Consider the following 17849-nt stretch of genomic DNA (forward strand, 5'->3'; position numbering starts at 1 on the left):
GCGCACGCATGACTGACCCTGATGCTCTTGGGAGACAACACTGGCTCTAAGGCATTGGCGAGCGACGGCAGTGATCAAGTGAGACCCAGGCGGAAGTAGCGTGCGGCCGCCCCGGGATTTTGCCTAGCGCGTGCTGCTCAGAGAGGGGGACAGCTGGACGAAGAGGGCGGTTGGCATGCTGCGGAACAGCGCAGGGGCTGCTGGACTGCGGCTTCCCCGAGTCCCCTCCTTCCTTCCATGCTGGATAGAAGGGGAAAGACGCTGAAGACCCGGGAGAGAGTCGAGTTGAGGGATGCGAAGCAGCAGTGCAATATACTAATCCCAGGGGGGAGGGACAGGGAGACATAAGAGATGGTGAACATAAGAACATAAGAATTGCCGCTGCTGGGTCAGACCAGTGGTCCATCATGTCCAGCAGTCCACTCAAGCGGCGGCTCCTAGGTCAAAGATGAGTGCTCTAAATGAGCCCAGCATCACCTGCATACTTTCCAGTTGAGCAGGAACTTGTCCAACTTTGTCTTGATTCCCTGGAGGGTGTTTTCCCTTACGACAGACTCCAGGAGAGCGTTCCAGTTTTCTACCACTCTCTGGGTGAAGAAGAACTGAACAACTGAAGTGAGGCTCACCGGCCTGTAGTTTCCTGCTTCATCCCTGTGACCACTTTTATGAATAGGGACCACATCCGCTCTCCTCCAATCCCCAGGAATCACTCCCGTCTCCAGAGATTTGTTGAACAAGTCTTTAATAGGACTCGCCAGAACCTCTCTGAGCTCCCTTAGTATCCTGGGATGGATCCCGTCTGGTCCCATCGCTTTGTCCACCTTCAGTTTATGAGCAACAAATCTCTGGAGACGGGAGTGATTCCTGGGGATTGGAGGAGAGCGGATGTGGTCCCTATTCATAAAAGTGGTCACAGGGATGAAGCAGGAAACTACAGGCCGGTGAGCCTCACTTCAGTTGTTGGAAAAATAATGGAAGTGTTGCTGAAAGAAAGGATAGTGTATTTCCTTGAATCTAATGGGTTACAGGATCTGAGGCAACATGGCTTTACAAAAGGTAAATCGTGCCAAACGAACCTGATTGAATTTTTTGATTGGGTGACCAGAGAGCTGGATCGAGGACATATGCTAGATGTAATTTACTTGGATTTCAGGAAAGCCTTTGATACAGTTCCTCATAGGAGGCTGTTAAACAAACTTGAAGGGCTGAAGTTAGGACCCAAAGTGGTGAACTGGGTCAGAAACTGGCTGTCGGACAGACGCCAGAGGGTGGTGGTTAATGGAAGTCGCTCGAAGGAAGGAAAGGTGACTAGTGGAGTCCCTCAGGGTTCGGTGCTGGGGCCAATCCTGTTCAATATGTATGTGAGTGACATTGCTGAAGGGTTAGAAGGAAAAGTGTGCCTTTTTGCAGATGATACCAAGATTTGTAACAGAGTAAACACCGAAGAGGGAGTGGAAAATATGAAAAAGGATCTGCAAAAGTTAGAGGAATGGTCTAATGCCTGGCAACTAAAATTCAATGCAAAGAAATGCAGAGTAATGCATTTGGAGATTAATAATAGGAAGGAACCGTATATGCTGGGAGGAGAGAAGCTGATATGCACGGACGGGGAGAGGGACCTTGGGGTGATAGTGTCCGAAGATCTAAAGGCGAAAAAACAGTGTGACAAGGCAGTGGCTGCTGCCAGAAGGATTCTGGGCTGTATAAAGAGAGGCGTAGTCAGTAGAAGGAAGAAGGTGTTGATGCCCCTGTACAGGTCATTGGTGAGGCCCCACTTGGAGTATTGTGTTCAGTTTTGGAGACCGTATCTGGCGAAAGACGTAAGAAGACTTGAGGCGGTCCAGAGGAGGGCGACGAAAATGATAGGAGGCTTGCGCCAGAAGACGTATGAGGAGAGACTGGAAGCCCTGAATATGTATACTCTAGAGGAAAGGAGAGACAGGGGAGATATGATTCAGACGTTCAAATACTTAAAGGGTATTAACGTAGAACAAAATCTTTTCCAGAGAAAGGAAAATGGTAAAACCAGAGGACATAATTTGAGGTTGAGGGGTGGTAGATTCAGGGGCAATGTTAGGAAATTCTACTTTACGGAGAGGGTGGTGGATGCCTGGAATGCGCTCCCGAGAGAGGTGGTGGAGAGTAAAACTGTGACTGAGTTCAAAGAAGCGTGGGATGAACACAGAAGATTTAGAATCAGAAAATAATATTAAAGATTGAACTAGGCCAGTTACTGGGCAGACTTGTACGGTCTGTGTCTGTGTATGGCCGTTTGGTGGAGGATGGGCAGGGGAGGGCTTCAATGGCTGGGAGGGTGTAGATGGGCTGGAGTAAGTCTTAACAGAGATTTCGGCAGTTAGAACCCAAGCACAGTACAGGGTAAAGCTTTGGATTCTTGCCCAGAAATAACTAAGAAGAAAAATTAAAAAAAAAAAAAAAAATTTAAATTGAATCAGGTTGGGCAGACTGGATGGACCATCCGGGTCTTTATCTGCCGTCATCTACTATATTACTATGAACTTCCTTACGTTCGTACAGAATCTATCCCCTTTCAATTTTAGAGTGCGCCCTCTTGTTCTCCCTCCCTGTCTTTATCTACTAAGTGGGCTTGGAAGAAGGAATAGAAACAAAGGGGCAATGCTGATCACAGAGGGAGAGGGAGGGACAGGGAGAAAGAGGATGAAATGCAGGACAGGACAAGACACACACACACACAGAAGGAGAATGCTGAATATGAAAGGACAGATGTAGAAATAGGAGGAAGAAAAGGAACAGGATATAGAAGGGAGATGTTTGTTACACAGGACAGATAAAGACTGCAGGAGGAAGATGGTGGACATGGAGAAAGAAGAAATGTGAGATGGACAGAAGTTACTAAAAAGACATCCGGATGGCTTTTCAAAATCGGTACTTTGTCCAGGTTTTGAAAAGCTTCCAGCTAGGAGCGATGTTGATACAGCACTGGACCTGCCACTAGGCCTGCCTGCCCTGTCCCGGGCTACCACTAGACTACCAGAGGGGGGACAGGGTACAGAGCCTGGCAAGGAGTATGGGGTTGGGTGCAGAGCCTGGCAAGGAAAATTTTTTTCCTCCTCTAAATCTAGGGTGCGTCTTAAGGGGTGAAAAATACGGTAGTTGGGGTTGAGACAGTTGTAGAAGAGACTTTTTGGGTTGGAGAGGCAGTTTGGGATTGGTGGGTCAGTCAAAGGGCTAGTTTAGGGAAGTAGGTGCAGTTTGGGGGGCTGGAAGAATAGAGAATGGGAAAAGGCAATATGAAAGGAGGAATTCTACAACTACTACTACTAATTTCTATAGCACTACAATGTTTACGCAGCACTGTAAACCAAAATATAGGAGATTCCCCGCTCAGATCAGCTTACAATCTAGTTAAGACGACAAATTTGACAAAAAGGTGCATCTATACACAGTGGGGGAAATTCAGAGGGAATGATAATACAGCTATGGGTGCTTAGTAGGTGGGTTGGAATTTGTAATTGAAAGCAGCTTCAAAGAAGTGGGCTTCGAGTCTGGATTTGAATACTGCCAGGGACGGAGCTTGATATACCGAGTCAGGCAGTTTGTTCCAGGCATACAATGCCGCAAAGTATTCTATTCCTTCCTATATTAAGCTCTTGTAAACCATGCCGAGCTCTATAATTATGGAGAGGATGCAGTATATAAACTTAAGGTTTAGTTTCGTTTAGAAGGGACAGAGTATGGAGCTGGCTGTAGAGGAGAAGAGTACAAATAAAAGAAACATACCCAATTAGTGGAGTTTCCTGGGTGGAATATAGGGATAAATGAAAGAGGAGAAATACTGAGGAACTGCAGAATGAATACATTTGTAGGTCATTAAGAGGCGTTTGAATGTATGTGAAAATGGATAGGGAGCTAATGAAGGGTAGTATGGGCATAGTGACATTGGAGGAATATAAGGCGTGCAGCAGAGTTCTAAACAGATTGGAGGGGAGAGAGATGATTTAGCAGAAGGCCAGTGAGAAGCACGTTGCAATAGTCTAGGCAAGAGGTGATGAGGCTATGGATAAGGATCTTAGTGCACTCAGAGAGGAAGGGTTGGATTTTGGCGATGTTGTAGAGAAAGAAAGAAACAGGTTTTGGCAGTTTGTTGGATTTGTGAAGAGGAGAAAGATGAGTCAAAGATTATCCCGAGGTTACAAGCTAACGAGACAGGGGAAAAGGAGAGTCGGGTTTAGGAGGAAAGATAAAGAGCTCAGTCTTGGCCATATTTAATTTTAGATGGTGGCAAGACATCCACGTAGTGATGTCAGACAGACAGGCTGACATCCAGGCCTGAATGTCTGTAGAGATTTCAGGTATAGAGAGAGAGATCTGTAAGTCGTCAGCATAGAGGTGATACTGGAAGCCATGTGAAGAGATAAGAGCACCAAGGGAAGATGTGTAGATGGTAAAAAGAAGTGGTCCCAGAACACGGCCCTGAAGTACACAGACCAATAGCGGGATGGGGGTAGAGTAAGATCTACCAGAACATATGCTAAAGGTTTGATGGGAGAGAGAGGAAGAAAGCTATGACATAACAGAGCCTTGAAACCCAAGGACAATGTATTGCTGAGTAGGTGATGATTTACCATATCAAAAGCCATAGATAGATCAAGGAGGATAAGAATTGAGTAAAAGACTTTGCATTTGGACTTTAGTAAGGGCAGTTTCTGTAGAATGAAGAAAGCGAAAGTCCGATTCAATTGGGTCAAGGATAGCTTGACATACTGGCGGTGAACAGTATGCTCAAGTAACTTGGATAAGAAGGGAAAGAGGGAGACGGGGCAATAGTTGGAAGGGCAGGTAGAGTCCAGCAAGGGTTTTTTTGAGGAGCTGCTCAACAACTGCATGTTTTACTATATGCTTTTTTGCTACCTCCATCTGCTAGGAGGAAGGGCTAACACCTACTTGTGCAGAATGGTACAGCCAAACAAGGGGAAAAAAACCTTTGTGGCCTAAAAGGTCAATTCTAATTAACTGTCCTATCAGCTTGTCAGTGCATTTTTGGCTAAACATTTTTATTGTATTTTAGCAATACACTTCTCCATCCGTGTTCGCGGTTTCCGTAACTGCGGTTTCACTTATTCGTGATTTTTCGGCTGCTGACTCCGCCCCCCCAAAAACATCATCACTAAAGTTTTTTCCTTTTACTGTACAGTACCGATAAAAAAAGGTTTATCACTTACCATTACTGTAACTCTGAAAATCGCTGCTTCCATGCTTTCTCCCACAAATTCACTCCTTCCATGCTTCCCAATGTGCACTGAGAAAAACGCTGCTTTCCAGCATCCCTAGAGAGAAAGGCTTCTTCCCAGCATGTATGAAATCGCTGGTTGGCTGCCCAGAAATCGCTGCTTGCTTGCCTGCCCTGAAATCGCTGGTTGCCTGCCCTGAAATAGTAGTAATAGTGGCAGCTTATTTCAAAAGCCGCGAATAACAGTTGAAAAGTTATTTGCGGTTTCAATAATAAAAATGACGGCGCTTTCCCAAAACTGCAAATAACATTATAAAAAAGTTATTCGCGGTTTTTCCATTTGTCGCCCACATCCACCGCGAATACGGAGGGAGAAGTGTAATCAAAACACTGTCAAATCATACAATATATGGAAACATATAGCAAATACAGCTAAAATACAGTAATTCCAGTATGTGATGAATACTGTAAAAGTTGTAAGAATAAATCCTCCACAGATGCAAAAGGCTGAAACAAACGAAAGATTTATTCGATCTGAAGAGAAACAAAATGCCATTGGACACAGGCATTTTGTGGCCAGAAGTACAGCATTGATGATGTCTCCCATTTTGTAGAGGAGAATCTACAAACTGACAAATCAATGTCACAGACTGACTACTGCTGCTATTTCCTGGAGAAATGTTCTGTATCTAATGGGCATGATTTTCAAAAGAATATATTAAAGAATATATATACGTTTAAAAAGATTTGGGGGCCATTGTTTACTTATTCTAATGATCAGACATCTTAAACACCTTGGTATTAGATAAGATATAGGGGGTGGGATTGGGAAAGATAATAATTGCTAATTGTTATTATTATTAATAAATGGGTGGGTGGGAAGGGATTCTTTTATATTTATATATTTTAAGGATTATAAGTAAAATTGTCAAGTGATTTGTTAAAAATTTTTCTGATTGATTATTATACACTTGTAAGATTTGAAAATGAATAAAGATTTTAAAAAAAAGAATATATTGGAAAACTATCCTTTTAGGCAACATGGAAGTTTCACCAAAACATCTTGGCATGAAACCTCAACTAAGGAAACAACACTACATACTTCAGTACAGGTGTCTTGGGTTTAAGTCTTCTGTTTAATAACATGTCACTCAGTCTTGAGAAAGAAGATAATGTGGTCACTGAGTATTCTGGAGTCACTCAGGTATGCCATTTGAGGCAGGAAAGGGTGGATGGGAGGGAGAATAAGCAAATAAATAAAATCCAGGAAGAAAATGATGCAACACTCACGATTTGTTCATTTCTTGAGTGTGCATTGTTTTTGTCCTGTGGTAACTCACCATTTCATTGGGGTGCACTAGAAGAAGATAGATTCCTGGATGTTTGTCATAGACCTGAAAAGACTGGTTCACCTGTTCCATCTTGCACAATGCAGCAACACAGAGTTCACCTGAACAGAATGGCAGAATAATGGCACATAATGGAGTAAGATAAATCATTTGGTCAAACAAAATAGGAAGAACAATTTTTTTTTTCAATTTATAGGTCCAAAAGCATAATAGCAAACAGGAAAATTATTTATTTCAGACAGCCTCTAACAAAGCCCTGTGAATCAGGGTACTGTACTCCACATTAAATATATGAACAATGTAAGTTCCTTAGGGCAGGGATTCATTCCAATACAAACAACTTTATCAAACATCACAGCATCTCCTGGCTCACATTATTATAAATACTTGGTCATGCCTTCTCCCAAGATTCATTTCAATTGCTGAAGTTAATTGCAAAGCACAGTTGTTTGATACTATCCATGTTAAAGTTGCTCTGTTACAACAGACTGAGACATGATCAGAGAGGCAAATGACTTCCTTCCACTGCCTTTTGAATGTGGAACTTAACATTTTCAAGCAAACCTTGTAAGAATATTTCCTACAGAACACATCAAAATACAGCATAAATTATATGAGGCCTTTTCCATTCTGATGTTCTCTGCCTGGCATTTAGGGGTTGCTTACCCAAATGCTCATGCAGCAAAAGATATGGATATTTCAGGATTTCTAGCAGGGGCACCCTTAGGCTGTTCTCAAAATCAGGGCTTGTGTATCCAGACAGTCGTGTTTCTCTGTCCTCTTCCACCAAGAGCAACTCATCTTCATCTTCATCATCTTTAAACAGGGCTTTCTCAAACTGGGCAACAAGACGAGATGTTTCCAGCCCCCAAAGGTCCTGGAGATGTAAAATAACACATTGTTTGCACTGATTCCATAAGATTGCATGTCAGAAAGAAAATCTCGTTTGCTAAGTGAAGGATTTATAAAAAATAAAAATAAAAAATCTGGCATTTATGACAAATTTTCTCCTTAGACAGCAACTCCAAGTAAAACTGAAGAACAGAATGAGGCAATAAAATTAAAAGCATTTCTCATACTTCAAAATTCTATTAATTTTATCCTGGCAATTACTATGGAAGCCAAGGGGAGAATTCATAAAAGGGCATTAAGCACGCTGCAAAAGATATCTATAGGAACATGATGGGCATCTTTAGCGGTTACTGTACGCTAATGTGCTTAATGCCCTTTTATAAATTCCCCCTGTCCCATTCAACAGCAAGTGCACAGAAGCAACAAGCTTCAATGGTCCTGTGCTGACATAAGACAATTTAAGTAACATAGGTATGAAATAAATCTCTGTGTACCTTGGTACAGTACCCTAGACTTTGCACTTATGTGTTGAACATACATCCAACAGTACTAAAATTCAAACCAGTAAAAGGAAACTTCCTTAATCTGTATTCTGTAAATTAAAGCTGCAAAACAATCACCAAGGCCTACTAGCAAGAAAACACTGCTTCCAAAGTTGTTTTCTCAGGAGTTGTTGGATGATATAAAAAGATTGATCATCATTAGCGTTCATATTATGGTACTATGCTATTCCAACCTATAATCTAGGTATGTGTGAGAAGAAAATACAAGACCTAAAAGAAGACTTTCACTCTTCCTGTCAGGGGATAGTGACAAGAGTCCCTTCAGATTGGTTTTCTGTAATTCCTTCTAAAATCCAACATTCTTATACCCACTCATGATGTTACCTATATCAATAGCACCAAGGGCTCCTTTTACGAAGGTGCGCTAGCGTTTTTAATCGCACGCACCGGATTGGTGCGCACTAGCTGAAAATCTACCACCTGCTCAAAAGGAGGGGGGTAGCGGCTAGCGCGCGGGGCAATTTAGCATGCGCTATTCCGCGCGTTAAGCTCCTAGCGCACCTTCGTTAAAAGAGCCCCAAGTTTCAGTCTTTAGACCCACCTATTAATCTTTGTTAACCCCATGGTCATCAATAAATTGTATTTTCTTACATTTATTGATCACTCCAACAAAATAAATAATCTTGAAGCAATTTAGAAATTGGTCCATATCATAAAGGTTACTACAAAAGCATGAACAAGTCATCTCTCAAATTATATAAAATCTAGTGCAAAATGTATATTTATTTATTCAATTTTCTAGCCCAACCTCCCAGAAGGGGTTACAAGTTTACATACATAATAACAGTTGGCTATTAGAAGGGTCAGAGAGTGAATTTTAGAAGTTTGCAGTGAAATATTACAAGTAGTGTTCTCCCTAGGGCCTTTCAGCTGGGCGGTCCACCCGGGTAATTTAGATGACCGCCCAGCTAAATTCTGCTGCTGCCGCTGTTGCTCAACATTAAAAAACAAACAAACAAAAAAAAGCCGGCTTGGAGATTTCACCTTAGCCCGTAGCAAACTTATGCTCCGGGGCTCTAACGTGTGCGTGCCGGCTTCCCTTCTCTTCCCTCCGAAACCGGAAGTTATGTCCGGGGGGGGGAGAGAAGGGAAGCCGGCACACACATGTTAGAGCCCCAAAGCATGCGTTCGCTATGGGCTAAGGCGGGAGACAGGTCAGTGAAGCTTACCATTTGCTCTTCTTGCTGCCAGGTCCTGCCTACTTTCAGTTTCCACGAAGGCAGGACCCGGCAGCATTTCTCCCAATCGATCGTGATCTTGAGCCGATCGGCCTTCTTCTCCGACGGCAGAATTGACGTCAGGGAGAGGAATGCTGGTCGGCCCAAAGTAGGGAGAGCTTGGGGCGGCGGCAGCAGCTTTGGGGCCTATTCCCCGATGGCAGCAGCATTGGCAGTGGCTTGGGGGAGGGCAAAGAGAAAGAAAGAAAGAGGGCAGGCAGGGAGACAGAAGGAAAGAAGAGAAACTTTCAAAACATAAAAGAACAAGAGGGCATTCGGAAAAATTGGAAGGGGATAGATTCAAAACAAATGCTAGGAAGTTTTTCTTTACTCAGCGGGTGGTGGACACTTGGAATGCGCTTCCAGAGGATGTAATAGGGCAGAGTACGGTACTGGGGTTTAAGAAAGATTGGACAATTTCCTGTTGGAAAAGGGGATAGAGGGGTATAGATAGAGGATTATTATGCAGGTCCTGGACCTGTTGGGCCGCCGCGTGAGCGGACTGCTGGGCACGATGGACCTCAGGTCTGACCCGGCAGAGGCATTGCTTATGTATCTTATGTATCTTATGTAAACAGAAAAAAAGAAAGGGGGCATGAAGAAAGAAAGAAAGGGCAGGAAAAGAGGAAGAAAAAGTTGAGAGGAGGGGAATGAGGTCAGGAGGAGAGGAAGCATACAGGCTGAAAGAAGAGAAGAAAGATTGGATGCACAGTCAGAAGAAGAAAAGTGCAACCAGAGACTCATGAAACACCAGACAACAAGGTAGGAAAAATGATTTTATTTTAAATTTACTGATCAAAATGTGTCTGAATTTATATTTACTGTCTATATTTTACACTATGGCCCCCTTTTACTAAACCACAATAGCAGTTAGCGCAGGGAGCCTATGAGTGTCGAGAGCAGTGCTGGGCATTCAGCGCAGCTCCCTGCACTAAAAACCGCTATCGTGGTTTAGTAAAAAGGGAGAGGTATTTGTCTATTTTTGTATGGTTGTTACTGAGGTGACAGTGCATAGAGTCATCTGCTTTGACCTCTTTGAAAAAACCCCGGAATAGGAATGATTATTAACATTTTCTCTGCGTACAGTGTGCTTTGTGGTTTTTTTTTAAATTTTATTGTTGGTAGATCATTTTGACTTGGTCATTTTAAAAGAAGCTTGCAAGTCCAAAAAGTGTGGGCACCCCTGCTCTAGAACATCGCTCCTTAGGTTTATCAAGTGGTGCAGTGAGGGGCCAGCACTTTACATCTTATCACCTCATACTTTCTTTTTTCTCCTCATGTACTGCACGGTTCTTTATTCTAAGCAGCTCTGGCACTAACAGTACTAAGGGTGTCTTATGCTACTTTCACTACCACTTGCAGTCAGGTTCGGTATTTTATCACGGTTTTGGGGTTTTTTTTTTAAAGTTTTTCACCAGTATTTTCATTTATTTATTAAAGCACATTTTTTAACAGCCCGATGCCCCTCCCCTATCAGTGTGCATTCAAACCACTGTCAACACTTTTTTGGCGCCTCTTTCAACGCATCACGCTGTTGCGTGTTCACATTTATTCTGCATACGAGTTTATCTCATCAGTGCAGAGACCTTTTTGGTAAGTCCATTTTACTCTCCCTTTTTTACTTTCCCAAGTGTGGGTTTTATTCTTTGGTTTTAATAGAAGCTCATTTATACAATAATTTAGATTTTTCCCAGGTTCACTTTTCATCTACCTGGTCGGCTTGTCTTTGAGCTACTATTGGCTTATGTTTTAAAGATACATTCTGTATTATGAGCTGTTCATTTCCCATACGTTTACTTTTGCCCTGTTAGGTCTATATAGTCTAGGCATACTGTTTAAGTATGTATATGCCCTATTTTAGGGGGGGGGGGTTAACTTCTTTTAGCATGTTATTTCATTAATTCTGAGTTTGGTGTTACAATATGTTGTTCTTGGTTTTTAGTTTACACATTATTTATTCTTTTCTATGACATGTTCACATCGCAATTTTACTCAAAAGTATAAATAGGTATCCATATTCAAGTTTCATCACAGTGCTCCAGTATTTGTCACTTCCGTCCACCAGGTCTGGCTATCCGTTACCGTCTCATATTTTAAAGACTCACTCGTTATAATTAGCGGTGATCCACACGTCTCTTCATAATGGACATGTCCGATTTTAGCATTTGGATCTTAGTACTAAGGGTTTGGTCTTTTTTGGTTTCCTTTCTATAGTCTGCTTTTCGTCTGGAGACTTTTGAGTTTAGAATTACATTTTATGTCATATTTTTGTGGTTATAATTGTATGACATGTCTAAATCAGTCAAGTTATCCATTCTTTTTATTATTTTTTTGTCCCCTCATACAGTGGCAGACCGCCCCAGGTGCCAGCCCTAGGGGGGTACACAGCCGGCTGGATCCAGAACCTTCCAAGCTGCTCTACATGGCACCTGCACCTCAGCACGGCTGCCGTACTTATTCTGCAGAGTCGGCAGCCACACTGAAGTTTAGGAAGGTCCCGCAATGACTGCATTTGCCGCCTCTGCCTCTTGAAGATGTAAGTGATGTCGGAAGGGGTGGACCGGCAGCTGCAGTCATTGCGGAACCTTGCCGCAACTCCCTGTGTCTGCCGGCCCACCCCCTTCAACGTCACTTACATCTTCCAGAGGCAGAGACAACAGAAGCAGTCATCATGGGACCTTGCTGGTTTGGAGGGAGAGAGGAGTATAGAAGGGTGGTGGAGGGAGAACATAGTAGATGACAGCAGATAAAGACCCGAATGGTCCATCCACTCTGCCCAACCTGATTCAATTTAAATTTATTTTTTCTTCTTTGCTATTTATGGGCAAGAATCCAAAGCTCTACCCAGTACTGTGCTTGGGTTCCTACTGCCGAAATCTCCTTTAAAACCTACTCCAGTCCATCTTCACCCTCCAAGCCATTGAAGCCCTCCCCAGCCCATCCTCCACCAAATGGCCATATACAGACACAAACCGTGCAAGTCTGACCAGTACTGGCCTTAGTTCAATTTTTAATATTATTTTCTGATTCTAGATCCTCTGTGTTCATCCCACACTTCTTTGAACTCAGTTACAGTTTTACTCTCCACCACCTCTCTCGGGAGCGTATTCCAGGCATCCACCACCCTCTCCGTAAAGTAGAATTTCCTAACATTGCCTTTGAATCTACCAACCCTCAACCTCAAATCATGTCCTCTGGTTTTACCATTTTCCTTTCTCTGGAAAAGATTATGTTCTACGTTAATACCCTTCAAGTATTTGAACGTCTGAATCATATCACCCCTGTCTCGCCTTTCCTCTAGGGTATACATATTCAGGGTTTCCAGTCTCTCCTCATAGGTCTTCTGGCGCAAGCCTCCTATCATTTTCATCGTCCTCCTCTGGACCGCTTCAAGTCTTCTTACGTCCTTTTCCAGATACGGTCTCCAAAACTGAACACAATACTCCAAGTGGGGCCTTACCAATGACCTGTACAGGGGCATCAACACCTTCTTCCTTCTACTGGCTATGCCTCTCTTTATACAGCCCAGCATCCTTCTGGCAGCAGCCACTGCCTTGTTACACTGTTTTTTCGCCTTTAGATCTTTGGACACTATCACCCCAAGGTCCCTCTCCCCATCCGTGCATATCAGCTTCTCTCCTCCCAGCATATACGGTTCCTTCCGATTATTAATCCCCAAATGCATTACTCTGCATTTCTTTGCATTGAATTTTAGTTACCAGTCATTAGAAAATTCCTCTATTATAATAAATGATACCCCTCTATACAGTAGAAAACTAAAACTTAGGTATAAGGACTATTTACAGTACAGTTGAGTACCTGAATAAACTCATTTGGGAGAACGGTATAGAAAACTGAAAAAAATAAAATAAAAAAATAGTATGTTTTGGTGTATCCACCTGCATCAGAGATCAATCGATGATAGGTTAAATCAAAAGGCAATATTGCATACCTTCTTCTAAAGGCCCAGGAGAGTTAGTTAGTTCTGCCAACTCTCCTGGGCCTTCAGAAGAAGATATGCAATATTGCCTTTTGATCTGACTTACCATCAACTGACTTCTGATGCAGGTGGATATGCCAAAACATGGCCCATGTTGTGTCCGATAAAATTAGGCTTGATTGCTCAGTACTTAAAGGCCCTTTATGCTTTTTCTTGCTTGTTGGGTGGCCTGTACATTGGTTCTCTCTCTTGATAGAACACTGATCTATGTATCCCTATACTTCTCAAACTCTGCCCAGCTTTTAGTCCACAATTCTTGTACTATGTGCACTTTTGCGATCATTTTTTGTTAACTGCATTGAGCTACCATGTGTATATCAGTACATAAATAAAATTTAATGTTATGTTTACATACATAAATTAGTAATAATATACACAAGCATCCAATGATATCCTTACTGCTTTATGATAAATACTAGTAAAACAGATGAAATCTACCAAATAAGCTTGACCCTAGGGTAGTATACCACCTATAAAATGCAAATCAGAAATGAAACCATGGTCAAAATTATGTCTCCATCAGTTCCAATACTTATCAAAATAACCAGGCTTTTGTTTTTGGGAGGTGAAGAGTCACAAGCAAAAAATTTCTCTATATCAGTGTCTTGCAATCTTTCTCTAGCTACGGCACACTAAACCCAGTGTCCGCGGCTTGAGACACCCAGAAATGTGAGATGTCACAGTGATGACATATGTGCACATGTGACATCATCACATCAATGTCTGCGCATGCGCAAGGCCCTTCAAACGGGTCCTGCATTGGAAGTAGGAGGTGAAGCACAAAACAGAAGACCCAATGCTCCACAGAAAAAGGAGCAATCCAAAAGAAGTCAAACTGTGGAGAAACACAATGTTCTTGACTTTCCTTTATTTCTTAAAGATATCTTTAGACAATGATAAAACAAGATCCTCGGAGGACAAAAGATATCTTCAGATAATGGTAAAATAAGACCGCATCAAACATGTAAAAGACTACCGTAACCTGACACAGGTCATGTTTCGGCTAACAAGCCTTTTTCAAGGGTCCAGTCGAAGCAGGTGGTTAATTAAACGAAACTGATTGCCGTCACAAAGAGTCCAAAGTGAAGACTGAGATGAATGCTGAGCTCTGATACACAGTGTATGCAAGTGAGTATGCGTATCAGAGCTCAGCACTCGTCTCAGTCTTCACTTTAGACTCTTTGTGACGGCAATCAATTTTGTTTAATCAACTACCTGCCTTGACTGGATCCCTGAAAAGGCTTGTTAGCCGAAACAAGGCCCGTGTCGGATTCCGATAGTCTTTACATGTTTGATGCAGAATTATTTTACCATTGTCTGAAGATATTTTTAATAAATAAAGGAAAGTCAAGAACATTGTGTTTCTCCACAGTTTGTCTTCTTTCAGAAGAAGGGGGTGCCAGCAAGGAAAAGGGCTGGAGAGGATAGGCGCCGGCTGATTGTCTCTCCTCCTCCTCAGTGTGTCATGGCATACCTGAAATCTCAGGTGGCACACAGTTTGGGTTACACTGCTCTACATGCTGGTCTCCCTAGAGATAAGGGTAATAGCTGAGAGTCCTCTTCCAATGAGCTTCTCTCCTTGTTCACCCATATGAGAGATCTTCTTGTGATGAGCTCGCATTATTTATATGGTAAAAGAAACCAATTCTACATGATTTTCAGCTGTCATTAGGAATTGAACTTGTTTATTTTTTTTTTTATTTACCTTATGCAGAAAAGCCAGTTCATCTCGTGCCTTATGGTATTCAACCACACATTCCAGGCAGTAGCAGAGATCAACATTAGCTGCTACAAGATCCTTGGAGGATAAATTCTTGGATGAGTATTTTCTTATGAGCTCTATGGTGAAGGACCTACCAGGTGTACACCAACAGCATGTGTTCATCTTTCAGCTATGCACATAAAAATGAAAAGGCAAACATTAAAAAAGGCAAAACTCACGAGTTTTGGAAGGATTTCACATGAAACAAACAAAAAATCTCTAATTCTATAAATGGTGCCTAACTTCTAGGGACCGGCTGGTGCAATAGTCAATCAACCACTAGACACCGCTGATAGAATCACACTTAGCAGCGCCTAGGTGTGTTTAGGTGTCGCAAGGTGCCAGTATATTAGCCAGTTTTCAGATGGGTGTCGTTAGGCATCAAAGGGCACCTTGACTTAGGCGTCACACGGTATTGAACGCAAAACCTAAATTGATCATTAAAATAATTTTTTCAATTGGTTTTTAATGGCGTGGTCAATTACCATGCCATTTAAACCAATTAAAAACAACTTTTTAGTTTCGGGGAGAATTAGGTTAGGCATCTGTGATTAGGCCGCCTAACCTTGGTACCATCTATAGAATCAGATTCTACAACGTGCAAAGGGAAAAATAATCCTAACTATAAACAGTATATACAATGTGGGATTCTATTAAAGGTATCACTAGCCAGGAAATGGATCTCAAACATACTGGACAATATCATGAAATCCTCAGCTTAATGCTGTGGAGTGGTCAAAAATGCAAACAAAATATTAGGAATTAAAGCAAAGGAATGGAGACTAGAGAATACCATAAATGTCTCTATACTTTTGAGCTCTGTGTACAGTTCTCATCACTCCCCCTTGAAATACATATAGGAAGGGCATCGAAAGTCAGGGTAAGAAAAATTATATAGGGAGTCCAATGGCTTTTTTAGAAGGAAAGTGTTGTGGTTAGAGCTCTTTAGCTAAGAAACAAGGTGACAGAGAAACATTATAGAGCAGGGGTGTCCAACCTGCGGCCCAAGGGCCGCATGCAGCCCCATGAAGTATTTTGTGCGGCCCCAGTAAAGGGCAATACAGTGTTTTCCTATGCTGCCCCCAGGTGTTTACTGTCTTGCCGGCTCCCTCCTCTGTCTTGCTGCAGCGTTTGCACAGCCCCAGAAACATTTTTTTCGGCCAATGTGGTCCAGGAAAGCCAAAAGGTAGGACACCCGTTATAGAGATTTATACAATCATAAGTTGAAAGCAACATGTAATAAGCAACAATTATTTACTCTTTTAAACAATAGTAGAATAGAGGATGCTCAGTGCAAATTATACAATGGCTGCATAAAAGCGGCCACTGTTTAATTTGCACTGTGACACTAGAGGGCACATCATTTATAAATCCATGGGACAACAAAAACATTCTGTTTTTCAAAAGGTGTCATCTATATAGTTAAATGTCCCAGTAATAAACTATGTGGGACAGACTTCCCAGTCATTTAAGGTTACAATGATAGAACATAAATCTTGTTTAAATCAGGGCTGTGGAGTCGGTAGATAAATGTTCCGACTCAGACTCCTCAGTTTTTTGTACTTCAGACTCCGACTCCGTCTCCAGGTACCCAAAATTTCCTCCGACTCCTCGACTCCGACTCCACAGCACTAGTTAATTTTCAGATCGTTAAAATGGAATGTCAAGTTGAGAAAAATGAGCATTTTCGACACCACCTTCTTTTTGCTTTTAATCAAGGTTCTAAGGCCGCAGAAGCTGCTCGCAACATTTGTGCTGTGTATATAGTGGGTGCTATAGCTGAAAGAATCGCTCGTGATTGGTATGCCAAGTTCAAAAATGGAGTCGGTAGATAAATGTTCCGACTCCTCAGTTTTTTGTACTTCTGACTCTGTCTCCGACTCCAGGTACCCGAAATTTCCTCCGACTCCTCAACTCCGACTCCACAGCCCTGGTTTAAATTGTGCTAGATAAGAGGCACCCATGGTCTAGCATTGTTTGCAATTTAAGCATTCTTTTGTGGAGCTCCGTTGCTGGATTTTAGAACAATTAAGACCTTTACCACAGGGAGGTGACTTAAATGTCTGCTGAGGAGGTAACAGCAGAGATAGATATTTCAAGTAAATACCTGTGAACCCATTGGGTTAAATTCCACGTTAGAATGGAGGGCATTTTTCTGACCCGTTTTTTGATGTCAACAGAATTTAAATGGAAAAAATAAGTAGTATTTGAGGGGCTGGATTGAACTGAATGAGAAATGTTAATTGGCTCATCTGCTACAATGCACTGATGTCATTACATTTAGGAGACAAATCACCCAGCACACTGAGGGGCCATTTTGCATAAGAAATTTTGAAGCGGGAAGCTTAGATTATAGGTGCAGACTGTGTGCTAATGCTGTTTTTTTTCCTTTTTAAGAATTAAGTTGATTATCTTGAGTTTTTTTGTGTTTATAGTGGTTCCCTTGACGAAGCAATCACGAAACAGCGGTCCTTTTGAGAATCTGAAAATTTTGAAATTTGGATGTCTTGGAATATGGAGACAGTGGTTTTCGGACAGTGAAGAGTTATTGTTTAAGCACTTGGACACGTACCAACCCTGCCATCCTTGCTGCATACTGAGGGATAAGGGAACTTTACACCCAAAGATAAGTTGATGTTTTTTGGCATACAATCATTACACAGACATTGGTTATATATTATGATAAGATTAGTGCAAAAGTTAAGCCATAAAATTAATAATGGAGTTTTTCTGACCAAGGATGTGCCTCCTACTTCAAAATAAAATTATTTTGAAGCTAGGCTAAGTCCTTTAGATGTGACATTTAATATATCCTTGGTGACACTGAAGTCTTTTCTCCATCGAATTAGGTTGTGAATGGTTCAATCCCTGTTATCAGTACATTTTTTGTTCTT

At 42.0% G+C, this 17849-nt stretch overlaps 1 protein-coding gene across 4 annotated transcripts in view; it reads right to left on the reverse strand.

Annotated features, from left to right (window-relative positions):
- Positions 1 to 17849, reverse strand: part of SETX (senataxin) — a 156776-nt gene that overhangs the window by 118694 nt on the left and 20233 nt on the right. For 3 of the 4 annotated variants that reach the window (XM_033960295.1, XM_033960293.1, XM_033960294.1), the window contains 3 exons: positions 14899 to 15085; positions 7228 to 7438; positions 6553 to 6662 (listed from right to left, as the gene is read on the reverse strand). In XM_033960295.1, coding sequence (XP_033816186.1) covers positions 6553 to 6662; positions 7228 to 7438; positions 14899 to 15078 — 501 coding nt within the window. In that variant the 5' untranslated portion in view covers positions 15079 to 15085. The remainder of the gene's footprint in view (positions 1 to 6552; positions 6663 to 7227; positions 7439 to 14898; positions 15086 to 17849) is intronic. The other variant, XM_033960296.1, reaches the window with a different exon arrangement.

The sequence above is a fragment of the Geotrypetes seraphini genome, chromosome 10 (assembly GCF_902459505.1).
Source record: "Geotrypetes seraphini chromosome 10, aGeoSer1.1, whole genome shotgun sequence".
In the NCBI taxonomy this organism is placed as follows: domain Eukaryota; kingdom Metazoa; phylum Chordata; class Amphibia; order Gymnophiona; family Dermophiidae; genus Geotrypetes; species Geotrypetes seraphini.